This window comes from Thermobia domestica, chromosome 1 (genome assembly GCF_964235325.1).
Source record: "Thermobia domestica chromosome 1, izTheDome1.hap1.1, whole genome shotgun sequence".
NCBI lineage: Eukaryota > Metazoa > Arthropoda > Insecta > Zygentoma > Lepismatidae > Thermobia > Thermobia domestica.
This window is the reverse complement of record NC_137454.1, coordinates 295,152,767-295,173,680: the sequence shown is the minus strand read 5'-3', so window position 1 is coordinate 295,173,680 and position 20,914 is coordinate 295,152,767. Positions and strand designations below refer to the sequence as shown.

At 35.7% G+C, this 20,914-nt stretch overlaps 1 protein-coding gene across 1 annotated transcript in view; it reads right to left on the bottom strand.

Moving 5' to 3' along the window:
* The window catches only part of heca (hdc homolog, cell cycle regulator), a 75,911-nt gene that overhangs the window by 52,530 nt on the left and 2,467 nt on the right, over window positions 1–20,914 (bottom strand). The window contains exon 2 of the mRNA XM_081726828.1: window positions 1,810–1,906. Within this exon, the coding sequence (XP_081582954.1) occupies window positions 1,810–1,906 (97 nt within the window). The remainder of the gene's footprint in view (window positions 1–1,809; window positions 1,907–20,914) is intronic.

Here is a 20,914-nt window from a genome sequence, read left to right as displayed (position 1 = left end):
CGGACACTGCACCGTCCGATTATCACCTGTACCATTCCTTGGACAATCATCTTAGAGGACGCCAGTTTAAACCCCTAGTAGAGGTGCAAAATGCCTTGATACCTTCTTCGCTTCACGGCCCACCAAGTTCTACCGCGATGGAATCCATGGCCTTCCAGAACGTTGGCAGAAGGTAATCGATGTTTATGAGGACTATTTTTCATCTTCCAGCTAAGTGTTAGGTGACACAGCGATGTTCGAAGGTGGTGGGTAAAAACGCGACAGAACTTTCTTGGTTACCTCTATACACTAGAATCCTGCGAAGAGTACATAACACAGCACTAATGCTTCTCTGCCTTCTACCACAACCACACTCCTTACGCCCAATTATGCGATCTCGGATAAACTCTACTCCTCACAGTAACATTCGAGTGCCATGTTGCTACATGTTGTACAGCATTCTCACACCACTACCTACGTTATACTCATCAGGTGATTCGCATTCGTTTGGTATTTGCACCAAGTTGTGTTGCCCTGTTTTGTCTATTTACTTATGTCAAAATAATGCATTCATATGCAAATACCGGTACTGAGTCCCGGCTCTTTAAAATAGCAAGTTAGCTTACTGTTTTGAAAAGTCCAGATATGATAATGATAGTACAATTTTACGTAATTTGTTTTGACCGAGTTGAAGTGACACTTTTCAGGAACGTATTTCATATATTGGCCTCAAGAAATCACCTCCTACCTTACTTCCCACTCACTCTGGGACACCCTGTACATCTGTTGTGAAAACACTGAAAATTGTTTATAAATGCCAGTACGATTTCAAGAAAAATCTGCTTGTCATTTTATGTCTTTTATATCCACTGTTGCCAGGTACCTTATTCTTATTAGATATCTATGACTATTGGATACGATCAGTTAATTTGTTGATGATTAGTTAAGCTTGTTAGACACAGGTTTAAATTTATTACGAATCCTCGGCATTGTTCGCTGTACATCTGTTATGTAGTCACACTATTTCACCGCCACTATGGACACACACACTTTCTGCGGATATTTTGGTAATTGCATAATAAAATTGTAATAAGATTTCCATGCGCAAAAAAAGCTTTTACATTTCAATTTTTCTAAACTTTTTTTTACTTATAGGCTTTTAATTTATGGAGAAATACACAGGGAGCTTATAGTATATATTGTATAATAACTGAATAAGTAACCAATCATGAAATCCCCACATATATTTCCCGCCTCTCAAGTTCATCGGTATATTATTATGACTACTAAATGTTGAATTGTTCTGAATCGTGTTTTATTAATGGAAAAGAAAATCTTTTTAGGAACTAATATTTATCTATAGAGTTGACAATCTTTCTGAGGCAGCAATTTTCGTCTAGAAGTTAGTCAATCTTTCTGCAGCCCGCATTTTGTTTCTGCGACATTGCCGCACCGTCGCCTGTTCTGCTTTGGCGTTGGAATGTACATCTGATTTACCAGGTAGAGTAACCCAATTCTCGGAGGTGATGAATTTATTTCCAATTTACAAGTTAACAACGCAATGTGTTCCTTTGGTCAAATAAGTGGATCAATAGAGTTAGGATAATTTAAAATTATATATAAATGTGAATCAACTTTTGGTAATTCCATTAAAAGCCAATTAATGCTTCATGAACTATAAATGTACTCTCTCTCTCGCTATCTGTACCACCTAATGTTATCATATCAAGTATATCAATCCACTAGTTGCCTCAAATTCTTTTCTTTATATTTTCTTATTTTCAGGAATATCAAATATTACTTACAAAGGAGAATATTCTTCTAACTTACCTTAATATGGTATGAATTAAGCTTGTGACGAGGTAGGGAATTAAATGAACTGAAATCCAGTCGCCTTGAGAATATCCCATTCCCTCCAGAACCATGCCTATAGAAGAAAGGTAATGAAAAGAAGGTAAGCACACAGAATTTCAAGGAACACACATTTAAATTCTTAGAAACATGCCGATAACATTTTCCACAGATATATCGTCTTTCAAATACATGTATGACAGAAAAGAAAACAACTGCACTTTATAAAATTTTGATTGAAGATATTCAATTTGTTTTTTTACATATCTGTCATAGGGTGTCCATACATTCGGTATCACTTTGAAAAAAATATTGTAGACAAAATGTTAGCATTATTGAGTAATAAAGCAGATTATTTAAGAGTAAAGTTGATTTTAATTTTTATTACTATTTTTTTTATTGCAGGTGTACTTTTTTTTTTTTTTTTAATTCAGAGAGTTATAGTGTCAGCTTAGCCACAGACTGCGGAGCTTCTTTTCACTTCGTCCACGATCTATTTCGCACAATGCTGTCGTAGGTTATCCCCTTTCCACCACTTGTGAGCAACCGCTTCAGAAATGGTGGGAGTTCGTTACGTTTCAGTAGAGTTTTGAAGGCAGAAATTCGACTGAGTAAATATTTTTGAGTCAGATCATATGGCAGCCAAACGTCGAATTTATTTTTGTAGCCAGCTTTCTCCAAATAGTTTAACACTGATAGACGTTTAGGTTATTGATGATGTCATGACTACTTATACAGGGTGTTACATAAATTGTCACAATATTTTGGGAACAGATTCCTCACATCAAAATAAGAAAGAAAGAAAAAAAAGTTCATATGGAGCTGTGGTCAGAGGTGCATAGTTTGGTAGTTATAGAGTGCCGAAAACGTGAAATAAGTGAACTTTAGAAGTTCATAGCTCACTACTATGGGACCTATCGTAATCAAATCACGACATCAGTGAGGAACTGACTTGAGAACTATCCAAATATCTGTCTTTCAGAACCTCCGACACTTCCACAATCATTTTGAGAGAGGCTGTTTGAGAGTACGTGATCACTCTCCATCTACCTCCCTAAAAATTGGTGTGTATATACTGGAGCATTCTTTAACATGGATATTTGGATAGTTCACATACAAGTTCCTCTGTGATGTCTTAACCAGACTACGATAGGTCCCATAGTAGTAGAGCTATGAACTTCTGAAGTTCACTTATTTCACGTTTTCGGCACCCTATAACTACGAAACTATGCATTTTTCACGTTTTCGGCACCCTATAACTACGAAACTATGCATTTTTCACGTTTTCGGCACCCTATAACTACGAAACCATGCATTTTTCACGTTTTCGGCACCCTATAACTACGAAACCATGCATTTTTCACGTTTTCGGCACCCTATAACTACGAAACTATGCATTTTTCACGTTTTCGGCACTCTATAACTACGAAACTATGCACTTAAGACCGCACCTCCATATGAACATTCTTTCTTATTTTGATGTGAGGACGCTGTTTCCAAAATATTGTGGCACACTTATGTAACATCCTATGCCAGTCCTGCTCGACTTTTGTCAGAATATCCTCTACTTTTGCAGCGATTGGACGCACAATGTGAGAACCACCTTGGGCCAAAGAAATTTTCAAAACGAAAGCGACTGAATCATGTTTTGGCTGTTGCTTTTAACAACATATCTTGCCCATAAACAGCACAAATTTCTTCACGAGCCTGTGTAGTATCTGCGTATTTTTGGAAATAAAACTGTAAAAAGTAGGGCAGTTTTTCGGAAAAATTCATTCACCTTCACGGCACAATGCCTTACGCATGATTATAAGAATTCTAACACTTTTTACACATCTACCTTCAATTGTCAGCTATCAAATTACGTTAGCTCTGACTTTATGTATTCTGAGTTTAAGACTAACGCCAAATCGTGCACGAAGAGTAGAAACTTTTTAGAATATTTGATATACACGCGAATGTGAGTTTGCGTTTTACCTCATCAGGCAATAAGTAATAAACAAATAAAAATACCTGCCGTAATTATTAATCTTAGGCCTTCAAAACGTATGGAGGGTAAGAGGGGGGATTGAAAGCGGTGACATGTAAAAATAATCGAAACCGTCTAATATCAGTATCCAATCCAGTTTTCGAGGTTGCTGATATAAATGGCAACATCTCGATGTCATTTAAGTCCAGAGGGTCATAAGTAAAAATAAACTGTAAACTATCAATATTAGTGTCAAATCCATAGTTTTGAAAGTTGCTGAGATGAATAACTTCACTCCTGATACCTTTCAAGTGCAAGTTCAGCCCCTTCGGCATGGGGGTGATAAAGGGTGGGGTGGGAATGGGGTGACATTACGGATTTTGTCATTACACTTTCGCTGCAATGCGTCCCTAAGAGGAAGAAGGAAAGGATTTTCCTTAAACCCATTCTCCACGTGCGAGAAGGAGGACATTTTAACTAGTAAAATACTAAATAAATAAATATCATAAACCAGATTAATTCAGGCAGTTAAAGACAATATTCTACCTTGATTGTCTCAGATGATATTGAATTTAAGAAAGCTAAAATTCAGACGAAGTAAGAAACTGCATTTTTTGCTTTGTCCAAAAAAGATCCTCACCCAAGATATACGTCAAAAATAGCGCCTCGGGTGCCATTTCTCGGGCCCACTGACTGACATGCGTGTAAATTTCGGGGAACTACTAAAATACTTTATCTCTGAAATTGTTTAAGATATTTTGTTGCTTCTTATCTTATTTGAAAGATAATAATTTACTGATTCAAATTATATCCTCTGTTTGGAAATGTGTGTCCAAGTTTACGTGCTCTCGCTTCTGAATTTTTTTAAATTTATTAAAAAAAAAATGCCGATCTCAAAAATGTTAATTTTGTGATAGCAGATCAATACCTCACAGTACTATATGCTCTAAGAAGAACTTTCACTTTTGAGTTGAACAGGATGTATACACAGTCGAAAATTTTGCCATACATTAAATCATTTTCCGTTACCACATTCTCACATACTGGTCTCATGATACGTCAAATGAAACTAATTTTGATGACATTTTAATTCTGCATAAAGACAAGTAACAAACACAGCTCTCAAACATATTAAAGTTTCCAAAATATATGTGTAGTTTCAAAACACATTGCACGTTCCAAAGCATACCACTTCTGTGCACTCTGCTTATGACTGAAATTAGCAATTCACTGAATCAAAAAATGTTCAACTGCGTCAATACCTTTCTTTGAAATTCAGTAATGCCTTCCTGTTTAACCAACAGGAATTGAGGCACCTATGATCTTATCTCATGATCTTTAAAATATCTCGAATTAGAAGTGGCTGTATCTTGCAAGTGGAAATTTATATCCAACAACCGACCCCTTTGGTAACATCAAGACCACGACAATTTAATGTAGCTTACAACTGATATCTATAACCCCTGCAAGCTACCAGTCAGTCATACACAGAGACCACAAACCTCTGTAAGTTATGAATCTGAATATTCTCCTACTGTTCCTGAGATCTTGGCTGGGCAAATGAAATGTACTCTTTCTTGCTCTTTAAAGTTTGTGCAGTAGAAGTTTGCCCACTTCTAAATTTCTTTCACAAGGGTAATTTGATTGGACCATTCTTCTATTTTCTGCTGGCAGAATTCTTTGGGCATCAGAATGAAGACTGTTGATGTAGATGACCTCAATACTTTTCTAATAACATTGTCATTCTAAAATGAAGCTGTACTTGGGCTGGAAAGATTATATTTTGTACAATAGTGTTTCACCAGGTTTCCCCTACATCATCGCAAGGACCTTTCTAATGACCAGCAGCACTTTATATACCCTGGCACAAGCGACATCATTAATTAAAACAGAACGATTATTGAGGTGGCTAAGGGCACTATCAGAAATAATGATCTTTTCTGTCGGTGATTGCAGCTGTTGAAGAATATTGTGTACTGCCCATGTGCATGTGCTGAGTCACTTATCAACTGCAACACTTGCGGTCTTGTTTTGAAAATATGTGACTCCTGTAAAATTGAAACTTGGTTATTACTCCACTGATACTCTCCTGGCAGAACTACAGACAAGTCCTCAGGTAAATCACAAAAGCACTAAACAGTTGTTCAGCCTCTACACGTCCCTTCAATTCTGTAATGTGTTTTTGTTGCAATTTCTTCGGATGTTGGTATGTTACTCCTTTCGCTGACTATTTTCCAAGTCCGTCAATGACGGTATCTATGGTAGGTTCTATGTAAAGAAAATTCAGAAGAAGAGAAACATTTCACCACCTCCAACTTTGTGTAATTTATCGCTTCTATTCCATCACATGGAGCACATTGGTCCGAGAATGTACTTCTCACAAAACCATCAAGAATAATTCCAGAACCAAAGTGGAGTGTTATCCTTTTTAGGATAGGTACTGCCCTTAGAGACACACTTCCGGATTTTTGAGATTGATGTTTCTGAAACAATAAAATTAAAAAGAAACAAAAAATAAAAAAATAAATAAAGCTACAATCAATTATTTCTACCCACGTCACGGAAATTAAAATATGATCATTGTTTATAAAACCTGTTAAATTCAAAAATGAAAAGTTCTCCTTCTCAGGGAATGTAGTAGTGTATGATACTGATCAGCTGTCACAAAATCAAAATTTTGGGGAATGGCATTTTTGAACAATTCTGTTTATTAAAAAGACTAGGAAGGCTACAGCACGAGAACTTACGACACATATTTCCAAACTTAGAATAACATTCGAATCAGTAAATTATTGTCTTTCAAATAAAACATAAAACAACAAAATATCTTGAAACGTTCCAGAGATAGAACATGTTAATCTTTTGCCGAAAATCGTAAGAAGAGGCGCCATCTTTGGCGACCCGTACCTCGAATTAGGATTTTTTTTTGGGGGGGGGGGGGCATAAAAATACAGGTTTCTTATTTTGTCCTGAATTTTAACATCTGTTAAATTCAATATCATCTGAGACTATCAAGGTAACCTCCCTGCTTGAATTGATATGGACTATGCCATATGTGAGTTAAAACTAAAATATGGGGTTCGATTCGAAAGAAAATTCTGCATCCATACCATCAATCAGGGTTACCTCTCTCTTTGATAACGCACTTGCACATTTCCCACAAGACTGTCATTAATCGTAACAACATGTGAAAAAAAATCAAAATATTCTCATTCAGTAAATGTAAATGAAGATATGGGCTACTAAGTACATGAATGTTCGGTCGTTAATAGTCTTTCAGGATCTTACTTTTTTCTCAAAAAATATTAAAATCGAAAAACAGAACGGAGAATTGTATGTAGAAGAATAAAGACAACAGACAATGGAAGCTTATCTGAAGTACACAGTATATCTGCTACGTTATGACTGCCGCTATCGTAGTATCACTTGTGATTGGTTTTTTCAGTGTTGTCACTTCGGATAGTATTAACTCCTTCCTGTCAATAATGTTTGTCATAAACAAAGATCTGTGAAACGCTGAATACAACATACCAAGATAAAACTTTGACTAGCTCCAATGCTTTCAATCTCGTGATACTTGAGAAGACGCGGACGGCCTCAATGCAGTCAACTGGTTGACAGTCGAACTTACAATAACATCCAAAAGCATTCGTCAAAATCTTGACTGTACGGATATGATTCAAGAAGAATTTCTCCTATACTAGTGATTCCAGAAATTAAAAGAGATTCTGTATCACTTGATGAAGAGATTCAAACTGATTAGTTCCTGTTGCACGGAAACATATATAGCAGTAGGGAAATCGTTATTCAAGCTTCTTACAGAGTAACAGTGATCGTTGTAAACCACCAGTCCAAACTAATCTAACTTAGCTCCAGCAGATTATTTCCTGCATCCAAAAGTCAAATACCACCTCAAGGAAAATTTTCAGTTGATTTCGAAAATCGAAGAATGTTGTAAACAGACAACAAATAAAAGAAAGAGTTCCAGAATCCAAAAGTTGTACATCAGTGTCAAAAAGCGTTTACACCTAGAAAGCGGATATGATGAATACTAAAGGGTTATGAAGTAATTTATTCTTCCTTACATTTTATTAACCAAAACATATCAGTTACACCATATATATCATGTTATAACGTCTATCATTTAGATTCTGAGTTGCTGCCTTAGCCACATTTTACTTACAATTTTACACATAAATTTAAATTTACACGCCCAATCGTTCGTTAGTCATAATTATACATATTTTTTTGAGAAATGCGCAATTCACATGACACAAATTCCCTGTATTCATCAGTATGAAATGTCATTTTTTTTCATATAATCAAATGTACTCATTTGTGCCTGAAGATACGTTAAAAAGCATCAAGCTGAACATTCTTCTTCCAAAATGCAAAAAGCTCTTTATGTCACATTAAACTTATTATTATTATTATTCACGTTCCACCTTTCAAATATGAAAGAGAACAGACAATATCGAATTACTAACACATTTACTATCCAGAATTTATAAAGTATTATAAAAGAGAGAGGTATTTGTTTACACATGAGAAAATTGCTATCGTCATGTATGTGTTCCTGAAGTAATTATCAGTTGCAAACCTTATGTCTGAAGTATCACCACCCTACTTTATATTTAAAATACTTAGTAGTAATATATACAAGATCATATTAGAATTCTAATATTGATTTCCCTAACTGTCCCTGAATTTCCATGACGAGCAAATTTTCCCTGCTCCATAACGGTAATTTATTGTTAGGTTAAGGGGGAAAAATAACTTTTTAATCGGCCTTCACCATCCTCATAGTCGTCCAACGCTCTTATTTTTATTTCTGAAATATAGTAGTCTATAAGATACTTTCTTACTGCAAGTACTTAATATGACTCAAAAAACTTCCAATATTTGGAATACAATAAAACATTAGTACTAAACAATAATTACAAAAGTTCAATAAGAAGTAATGACCAAATTATTTTAATTTGTACCTAGCATTATGCACAGAAAAATACCAGTTACATTCCTTCAATACAATCGCCTCCTATCTCTGCCACCTTCTGCCACACGTGTGGAAGGCGTCATATACCGTCAGCGCATCAATCTTTGTGAATGTCACGCAGGGACCGTCATATGGCATGCATGATGGTTTTTCTTGTGCAGCTGTTTTTCCTGCGAAGTGGTTCCTTCCTTTTGACGAGAAAGTAGTCACCAAGTCCCAGAAAACATTGCTAGGGCCTTTCTATTTCAACTGTGCCCCTTCTGGCGCTGCTGTCGATATGTGATTCCCCGTACCTTCCTCGAAAGAGGGACAAGTTGCTGCGGCCGACATCTTACAATTGTTGAATGCGGAAGCGTTGCCGCAATGAATTATTTCACGGACTTCGCTGTTCTCTGTCTTATTAGCCACTTTAAGTAGCCTAAGATCTTCACTTGCCAAGACCAAACAACTAAATGACAAATTGGCAACACAACTGAGGTCATTCACTTCTTTTCTCTAACCAAAGGGAGGGTTTCATCCGCCAGAAGGTAGCGGGGTGGGGCCGAAGTATAGTTCGCATATTGCCGAGGGCACAGGTGGAATAGACAGGCTCTACACAATGTTCACGTGCCACTTCAATCTTGATCAATGCACGTCATTAGTCTTTCTGAAACACGTTGTTAGGGCGCTTCCACTTCCCTTTTCTACTTTACGGCACTGCTTCTTATGACCGAATAACACACAGTCGATTGCACTCGCCACACTTCATCGCCTCACATTTTCTTATCAGCTACGTAATTTTTGTTGCGCTGAGAGACAGCTCTGTGACGTAAGAAGAGTTGCAACTACTTTTTATCCAACATATGTATAAACTGAAGATATCTTTAATATCTAGGCATTCTGAGAACACCCATAAACAAATAAACTTACATCATACTTTGGCCTAACTTTTTTCTTCTTCTTCTTCTTCTGTAGCGCTTTAATTTTTTTCTTTTTTTTTATTTATTTAATTTGTTCTTTCAACGCTTGAAGTTTTGACACCTTTCGACGCTTAAGCTTCATTATTTCTTAAGATATTTTTTCAGTCTTTTTTCCCATCAACTTTTTGAATCAGTGTTGATTCTTCGAGATGTTCTTCATATCGTCTGGGCAGCTGAAACAGGATTCTTGACTCTTCTGTGAAACACATGAAATCTCCCTCATTCTCGACATATCATGAAGGATTTCCCTGACTTTCGAGGTCAGTGTGAACTCTGATATATTTACAATGTCAAAAATTTCTTGTTTATCTTTGCTCTGCCGTTATTCTGAAATCCACTACACTTGACGACCCTTACCTTCTCCCAAGTAACTTTTCTTTACCAATATCATACATCTGAATTTCTTATTTTACACGAATATTAGTTCTAAACGACAATGTCTGTATTCTCAGGCTGTAATTAATCACTCCTTGTACAAGGTATTACACAATTCTACTTCTCAATCTGTAGCTTCCTTTCAGGTGTCTTACTTCCCAATTTCCATACATCTTGAACAATAATGAAAAGCAGGGTTGAAAATATGTAATGAAATGAAATGAAATCTGTAAGTTTTACGTCCCACGGTTATGCCGGTTAGGCTAAAGGAGACGCTGATAATGAGAGATGAGTGAAATGGTGGAATGAAGAAAGTGGGAGGAAACGGGAGAACCCCGAGAAAATCCACGAACACGGTGTTTGTCCACCACAAAGTCCACACGGCGCGAGCTGGGATCGAACCAGGGACCCCAAGCACCGTAGATGAACGCTCTACCACTGAGCCACCGCGCCCCCCAGGGTTGAAAATATGTATACATATTTAAAAATTATTTTTGTTTATACGGTATGTTTTATTCAAATCGATCTTTTAAATTTAAATTAGCCATTTCTTCTTTGCTAACAGGAGTCGTACGCTTATAAAAAAAACCTGGAAAGTATAATTCAACGTACATGACCCCCCTTTAATAGGCTAACTTCCCATATTTACTAACTTATTTATGTATATGTGACTTTTAAGCATCTCTTTCAGGTAGAATGGAATGGGATGAAGAATGCGAAACGTTATCACTTGTCAGGAGCTCATTTCAAAGTATTATTCTGAATTTCTGGCATTTGCCCTGTTGAATTGAAAAAAACGCAGAAAATATTCGTTAGAACGAACAGCTGCAAATTCAAATTTGAAGCCAACGCTCGACCAACTGAATCACTGCTACTGAACAGGGGTGAAAAAAGCATTAGTAAAAACAGTTATGACGACTGAAAATATCGTTAAATAGTGACTACCGCTAGAGAAAATGCAACGCCTAATGGTTAATAATATGCTCATGCGTGGTTTAGTGGTAAGCATATGCGCCGTCGGTGCGTGAGGCTTCACGTTTGTTCACCTGAGAGGGACCATTTAGTTTTGGTGTTGTCCCAGCATCGTGAGGCACTTGGAATTTGAGGAGCTCCGGTCTAGGAAGCCAGCAACAACAGTGATGAGATTAGAGATGTGACCACATACCGCCCGGTTAAAATCACCGACTGGTCGGCTTCTTTTCGGGGCTTTGTGGCCAAGAAGATAATTTTATTATTATTATTAATAATAATAATAATACAGAATGATAACTACTATCGTTCATTTAAACTGATAAAAATATTGTTACTTTCTCATGAATACCCCCCACTTTTACTGTTTGCTGCCGCATGTCACAAAATATTGCCGCAATGAAATTCTTCTTTCTTTTCTATTTACAGTACATATTTTTTGCTGAAAACAGAGGAAAATCGATTGAGGTCAGAAAATATAGTGGCGGAAAATGATTATGGAATCTTTTCGAAATTTGACTTAAATCAACAATTAAAAAAATCAAGGGAACAACCATAGACTGAAACCTGATCCATCAATGAGTCATTCGACTTTCACGTTTATTGACACGTACCACAGGTTGGTTATCTTTTCTTCAGCTTTATATGGTAATATAACTTTCACCGGCCTGTAATAAGTCGGCTCAGATTGGTTTTCGAAGTAAACATATATTTCTTTATTGATCTTAACATAAAAACACAGTTTAACATGTATGTGGACAAATAGTTTCATTCAATTCATCTTTATACGTGTCGGCAGTCAACATACCAACTCAAGCTAGTCAATATGAACTCATTCGGATTACTATCATTATCGTTGCTCATAAATTCGATGGCTCATCACCACATTTACAAAGGAAATTGTAGGTACAGTGGCAGAGAATACAACGTAGGTACGATAACAATGTCTTAAATACTCGTTACCATAACGTACCATCTCAGGCTAGTATTATCAATAGTTATGGGGCTTAAGAAGAAAAATAAATAAATAGGTTTTTGTGAATTCCCGTGATCGTGAGTAATGTGATAGTATATTAACATAGACTACCCTCAAATCTCTACCCTACAGCGTACTGAGATTATTTTGTGGAAGAAATGCTGAATAAATAGTATTCCCTAACTTTCAAGACCTGTGACAACTATATAAATATAAAATGTAAACATATTTAGAATGTACAAAAAAATTACATCCAATCCAGTAGTCACCGAATGAATGCGTGTACGAGGAAATACCGAAAATGTGTGTGTCTAGTAAAATGCGCAAGTCTTCAAAAAAATGTCATTTAGCTTCACTCACATCCAATAATACTAAAAGAATAGTTAAATCCATCGTTTACGATTTATATCAAGTAAACAACAAAACTTGACAATACTCTACACTTACCGTTAAAACTTAACTATGGTCATTTACAATCAATGGAAAATACGCTGAACAAAGTAAATTAATTTTATGGGCCTTTGCCCGTCACAATGGACAAATTCTGAAAATAAAAATGTATATATTAAAATATAATAGTCATTAGTGTTACTAGCTTCCTATATTTATACTAAACGAAATTAAAGCCGATTCTCGGAACGTATATCTCGAGACAACAGATTCCCAGAAGAAAAAGTGATTCGTTTTGTAATTTTTTATTGTTAGTCATTAATTGTGGTTGCATTCATTTATTTTACTCTTAATATTAGAAGCTGAATACATCTTAGGATACTGGACTAATATTATTCATGATGTTGATAGCATTATAATTGAAAACTAATGCTCAATTTGTAGGAACAATGTAACACTTTCAGAACTCAGAGCTTTATATCAAGAGGAATACAACGCAACGTCCCCATGAAAGTGAGTGTCTATGTAATATAACCATTGTTACTTAATTTTTGAACATGTCATGTCCTGATCCTAACTCTTAATCTATTTATTACTCCAGTTCCAGTACTTCTAGAATTTTTTCCAGGAGAACGCTTTGACATGACGAGATGTTTCAGTAACTAGACTTGAGAAGAACGGAAAAGGAAAAGGAAAGGAAAATATCTACGACGAGACCAAGAAAGGATCTAGATTAGATATAGATGTAACAGACAGCTGCCAATGAAAAGGATATTTCAAATAGATTTTTATTAATCCAGTTGTACACATTGATTGATATGCATTTTTTTTTTTCGTTTAGGATAGTAATTGATGATTAAAAGACTAATATACTTGAAATTTTACTGAACAGTATTTTAAAGCTGCTTCCCCCTTTTTATTCACCGCTACTTGAACCAAAGAATAATTTCTCTGCTTAATTTTCTAGTAAACACAACAGACAACTCAGTAAATTAGTGTCAATAGTTTTCAGGCAGTCTTTGTTCTTTCTCAGCTAACCATCTACGTCTGGGAGGTTATAGTTATACTGAAGACGAATTCTCTGGCAATAAGGAACATGGAAAGAACACAAAAGAATTTATCAAACACTATTTTACCAAATACTAAATAATTATGATTAGAAATTTTAGGACTATTATTTAAATTCCGAAATATTTCAAAAATACGAAAGAAATGGAGGGGGGGGGGGACTGATGAGCAGAGAAAAAAAATCTCACTGGAAATAGTCACACACGTCAGAAGGGTGCTATTATCCATTACTGTAAGAAACTATCTTATATATAATATTGCATTTCAGTTTAAATTCTGTATGATAGCATGCCAACATTATAATTATGTTTGTTATTCTACTTTGTTTTTTGATACTTTTCTATACTTCAGTTCAATTTTTCTGACGCATTCACATTCTTTAATGAAGAATCGCTGACTCTATTTAAACTTACATTCGTTCGAGTTACCTATGACTTTAGCAAATGGATCATGAATTAATCAGAAATGTCTACCTATCTTCTATTAAGTAGTGAGTACAAGCTGGACTTTCATTTAGTGTCTACAACTAAAATGTTTCTGTGTATGTATCGGCTACTCATGGCAACAACATTTCGTTGGTCTAATGTTTCAAGTATAAAACAGACTTTTGAAGGCCTTACTCAAAATAGGTGAATAATAATAATAATAATAATAATAATAATAACTCTCTGGGCAACAGTTCTCTATTTGTCATTATTAACCTTCCACCACATTATTGCTTTGTATCATGGTGTGCTGGCTATTATGCATTCAAAAAGGGTGCACTGAATACAGCATCCTTGGAAAAAGCAAGAGTTCCTTCGTGGCTAAGTGGTTAGCGCCCGCGCTTTTAGCGTGGGAGACCTCGGTTTGATTCCCGGCGGGAGCTCATGTAGTTCGCGGATTCCACGCTAATGTCCAGTCTGATATAGCCTCGCTGCTGAAAGGACGTTAAACTCAAAATCAACTCAACTCATTGAAAAGAACAATGTATCACAAAGTGCTTTTGCGAGGTTTCTCAGAAAGAGTATCGAAGCGAATATTCGGAGGTAATTTTGTTTTGTTGCAATTCTAAATTGATACATAACAATGCGTATCCTCCAAGTCAAATCTTTTCATCCAAACTGCATAAAATACGCACAAATATTCGCCAACTGCCCTTTCTAAAATCACATTTAAAAACATCGAATCGAAATGTGTATTCAAAAAATAATAATTCCCCATTTTATTTATTCCAGGAGAAATAAATTATCTTTCTTCTGAATTTGTGTAACAGGACGTTAAAACTGACACTCTAATCAAGCGGAAAGCTCACATATACAGCGGATGTTGTGTAAAATTTTGAAGAACGAAAAACAATGCAATCCACCTGAAGAGCAATCTTACAGTAAATAAAAATCGTCTAAAATAATCAAATATAACATCGAAATTTTGCTGACAGATGTGAGCGTTATCAAGACTTAGATAAGGAACGTTATTGGTATGAATAGTGAGTATGGAAATTAAATATGCACACTCATAAATAAATAAATAAATAAATACATAAATAAAAATATCTAGCTACTCCTTACCTAACTCTTGATAATGTTGACACATGCCCGCGAAAATCTGACATTCAATATATTTTAAACGATCCATAATAGTTTAGAGCAGCAACAGTACGTACCTCTAAGTTTACTAAAAGAAAAATAACTTTATTGTTTACTATTGGTAAAGGTAACTGAACATAAATTCCGACTAAATTTACACAATATTTTCAATTATCACTGTGGAGATACAAGACGACAATGTGAAGATGATGATGTGGAAATGGACTTAAGCGACGGGGTGCCCATGAGGATCAACAGCTGAATATTCCATTCGAAATAATTAAGGAAACACTACACGGCGAGTAATTTGATAATGTTAAATGATATGATCTAAATTGTAAATAGATATCGAAAATTGATAAATTTGAAGTTCACATTCTTGCTTTTGGTCCGCGAGATCTGGGCTCCATTCTCAGTGAAAATATGTATAATGGCTGAACCTCAAATTATAGATACACGTCCTACATAGACTTGACGTTTAAAAAAGTGACACCAACTTCGTAATCTTTAACAAAGCACACTTCAAGCTCCAGTTCTTCGCGTAGTGACAAAGTAAATAGCTTTATGAACTAGCCAACGGTACATACATTATTATTATTATTATTATTATTATTATTATTATTATTATTATTATTATTATTATTATTATTAATATTAATAATAATAATAATAATAATAATAAACATTTCTATGCCATAATACGAAATCAACGTGACACTAATTTCTCTTGATGCAGGTTACAGTTCTTGCGCAAGAAAATGTAAATTTTACAAGGCGTACGCATTACTTACAATAAACATATATTCAGAACAGATTTCTTAAAACGATATAACTTTTACCCAAGTCTAAAAGTAAATAATTGTATTGTGAAAGGAAGCAAGTCTAAAGTCTAACAAATGTTCACCGGAAGTATGAAGATGATGTAACGAGCTGTGTACGTAGAATATATAGCTGTCGTGTAAACTTAACAGTTGCAGGCCGTAATCACACGGTACAATACATAGTATAAACATGTAACCCCCCCCCCCTTCATGCATTTTTTATGCAACACTATTATGTACTGCGTCATACTTCTGAAGTATCCTTGTCTCAAAAGTAGTTTGTAATGGTACTGGAGCACAGAGAATTTAGATAATATATAGATTTCTGTTATTCATCTCCCTGAATTCAGTTGACCCGATTGAAATGTCCGTTTTTCGCCTGATAAGGAAACTATTCTATTTAACGGAATCAACGGATGAATCGAGGCCATGCGTGTAACTTCACAATCTCCGTAATGTTCAGAAAAAAGGTTCGAGTGCCCACTTAGCCAGAAGGCAATGTTGTTTTAGCAAAGTTGTGTGAAAGAGCAGCACCATGAACAAAACACAAATGTGAGTGACTACGAGTTCGAACTGGGATATTGTGCACATCTACTTGCAAGAACACATCAACAATGCATTGGGGTCAGAAGTGGAGAACAAACCCACCATACGCGGTGGTTCCTGAAATTTTTGTGCCAGTGACACAACATAGATAAATGAGACCCGTGGCCACCAATCAACCGCATGTTATGACGAACTCCTCAGGAACACCATGGTAGCTTCTCAGAAAAGTGTTGATGCAACTTAAGACGAGTTACGCAAACATCATCTTACAGCATCTACTGTCGTTCGGCGGCTGCGTACAATCGGTAAAGTCAACAAGTTGGACTCATATGACATGATTTGAAACCAGCCAATAAGGATCTCCGTGCAGTGGAGGTGGAATCATCCTAGAGGTGTGTAGTTCTCTGAGTATACGGAATAGTTTCTGTACCGGATTATCACTTCTTACGATGATCGTAAACTGGAACGCATTTACTGTCTAGGACGGTTTCCAATATTCGCTGTTACTGTTGCTAGCATCGTGGATGATCCATCATGTGTTTCTCCATCGAGGGAAAATCATCACTGCTGACTGTTACAGCGCTGAACTCCAGGGAATGCATCTCAAACTTATTCTACAATGGTCAACAGACATGTCCTCATGTACTCTCACACATTACTTAACGACTGTGCTGGAACTACATGAGTTGCAGTATGAAACCCTTCCCCAACCATCACATTCTTCTGACATCTCTACCACCGACTACTCCCTCTTCCGCCATCTCAATCATTTCCTGATAGGAAAGAACTTCCCTGATGATCAGGCAGTGCAATGTGCGGTTAAGGTCTTCTCTGTATCCCTAAAATCGAACTTTTTCCGTCATGGAACCGAATCGTTTGCTGAACGATAGCAAATGTGGTGTCTGCAACGGAAGACTTCTTTGAGTATTAGCCTCTGAAAGCGACATACATTAGTTGCCACAGCAAGCCAACGGAATAAAACAACAAAATTCACCTTCTGCATTCGCTACTCACGAGGGCCTTCATCGGTCGTTTAAAAAAAAATCCTGAAAGTTTCTGGAGAAAATCACCAGTTTATTGTACATTAATCGATTGGAGTTCAACGTTATTTCAGCATAAAGGTGAAGGAGATGGGACATACCGTTTAAAGTGGGATCCGAATCACTACTTGGATTATATTATCCCACATAAGTTTCCTCACAGGAAATCGAATTCGAAACCATGTATATATCTATATCTATATCTATATATATATAAATGTCAGGCACCTAGCCAAACAATTGCACATATATTTGAAGACATTTTTGCAAGTCATTTAGGAAGACTGCAAGCTGGAGTGAACTTTATAAGTGAATCTGAAACAATTTACTACCAGAATAACTAGTAATGCTAAATTGCTCTGAACGGAGTCCTGAGATAAAGCAGTGTCTGTCCACCAGTTAAACTGGCGGAAATCGTACAGCGATTAGTCTACAAAGCTATAAGTGACCAAAGAAACGTTGAAGAAAACTTGGAGGAAATGAGAATATGTAAACAGAATAACATGCAGAGAGCGAAAACAATGTACAGGAAGCAGACGAACTATAAACCACGACCAACAAAACCTGGAAAGCACAGTATATAGTAAATTATAAAAGTTACGAGAATCATAGGGAAATAAGAGCAAATATATTGTTAAGTTAATCAATGATCAGTAAAGAGTGAACTTGAAGTACACGGAAGGAATACATAAGAACAACATGATCGTAGGATGTAATAGTGAAAGAAAGACGTTCAATAAAATCGAGTAATTGGCAGATTTGACGATGTTGAGATAGGAAATGGAACGTGCAATTCAAGACATGAAGAAACTTCTATTTGGTGAGTCGGCAAGACAATTTCATTGCAGCACAGAAGGAATTTCTCCTATATGTTACGCAAATTACGTTTTATTCATTGACTACTTGGAGTTGAATGTTCCGCTTGAAACCGAGGCTACATGAGACTCGTATTGTTTACACTTTGTGATAATTCTATTAAGAGATCAAACGCAAAATCATATAAGGAATACAAAACAATGATGCACAGGCGTTAAGAGCTCTTACCCAGATAATTATCGAGACTATTTCACACGCAAAAATGTGTTCTCTAAGCGCTGTATGTAAATTACAAAAAATTCAAGAATTAAAGAATTTTTCACTCAGCAGTTGTAGAATTTTATTCTAAACAGAGACGACTATCATTTCAACAACCATCCCGCTGTCATCCCTGATTAAAAATAAAATTAGCAAGTATCTTGATATAATTTATTTACATTGTCTTTGCTAACAAATTCTAACGAAACTAACTTGAATCGCAAACTGAAACAACATTCCTGCTGGACAGCTTCAAAATGCACAATGCTGTACTATGACGTATACTTCGTGCACGGCCATACAAATAATGCAATAGTCTGTTTTCGTGGTTGTTCAAAGAGGTTACGTTACTACTCATCCAATGCATTAAAGGAAGTTAATGGCTGCATAAGTCTCAGTATGTAAATAAAGTTTGACAAAAAAGTCGTTACCAAGAACAATGTAAATAATTTAGTTCAGGACATCTACTAGTTCACTTTTCGATCATAGAGACACAGTGTACCAGCCGCTGAGATGATTACTCTTTCTATTTGGCATAATCAGTACAGTTGTCAAGTCAAGACTGCTTTAATATTATAATATGAAAAAAATGACCAAAAATACGTATTGTACAACAATTAATTTACTATCATAAGCGTCGAAAATTGTTCTGCGATTTAGGTTCAAGCTAGAATTGAAACGATTCAACTTGAAGGTATAGTTGAAACTATTTAATTCTCAGGTATGCTTGAAGGAAATTAGTTTGTAGATACGTTTGAACGAAGGATCATACAAGGGTTGTACGAAACTTCGCATCAACCAACAAAGACAAAAATAAATAAATAAATCTGTCATAACATCCATAAATTGTGATTTCACGAATCATTTTTAGGCATGTTTGCTCGCATCTTCTTATAGGAGTCTCATTCTTTCAGGAATTTCTTTCTTTTTTTCATTCACTTTCCTCTTTCACAGGAGAAAAGTATCCTTGAAAGAATGTGATAGAGAAGAGCCGAATAGCCATGCTTTGAATCTGCTTATGAAATCACTCATTACTGCTGTTGTCGATTTTTTTTTTTTTTTTAATGAATATTTTAATATTAATCCACTAACAGTAGGCCTATATGTTAGCAACAGATAAGAATTAGAACAGGAAAACGAATGACACACGGAAGTGTAATAGAAAGGGAGTTTCCCACGACTATCTTTGTCACACTTATTCAGTATGTATTTGAGGAGAGCAATTTTAAAAAGAACTAAATAGTAAAGACGGTTTTTTCGGTTCAAGTGTAACATTATCATTATTATTATTAAGTATTCTGCCTTTCGGCAGGCCTGGACTTTTTTTTTTTTTTTTTTTTTTTTTTCACGTTTGTCAATTTTCAGCTTCCTCTTTTAACTTCCAATATTTTCTTCTATTTCTCAAATCATCGATCAAGTGCAATATACAGATTTAAAAAAAAATGTTAGTTATGTACTTGAAGCTTACTTCAATGTGTATTACTACAATGATAAAAATAACACGATAGTATTCATGTGAACAACAAACACACCTACAGAGGACAGACAAAGAATACTTAGCATAAATACAGAGATTTTAGTGGTAAAATCTGTTAATTCTAAAAGAATACTGTCTAAAGAACTAATGATGGTGCGATATCTGCAAGTGAGGTAGTAAGGCAGGAAGATTTAGCTAAGGTAGTCATATCTAACCCTTAAACAAACACAAACACTGCGCACAAAACATTTCCTCAAAGTATTGCATGTTTTTAACCTTAGAGTTCGACCCTGCATTTTTTGTGCCCTGGCGTGTGTTACTAGCATTCCCTAGCTCGCTAGCACTCATTCTGACTCCCACTCCTAGTAGGTTATGAAAGAAATATTGTACAAGCTCACAAAATGAAAATTCGGAATAAGTATAAATGTACGTAAGACAAGGAAATCTTATGAGAATAAAAAAAGTTATATTCTTTCTCTTTGTTACAATATATATGCTGGAGTATTCTGAATCTGCATGAAATATAGCCGTATTTCGCATAAAAATGACTCACATGCCTAATAAGCCATAATTTTATGAGGGCACTCTAATTTTTCTATACAGGGAACAAAATTAGAAATTAACTGATAGTACACAACAATGTGGAAATCTGTGCTTAGAAGGGAAGCTAGGTCACAGGGTTAAGGTCAATCAGAGACAAGCCAATCACAGACATCATGGTGATAGTTACAATAGAAGAGTTTCCTAGAAAGGGTCAACAACAATACAACACTATTGCCTTGTAACACACGTTCAGAAACGTTTATCAACCGAGGGAAAAGATGTGCAGCGAAATATTCACAATCTGGCAACAGGG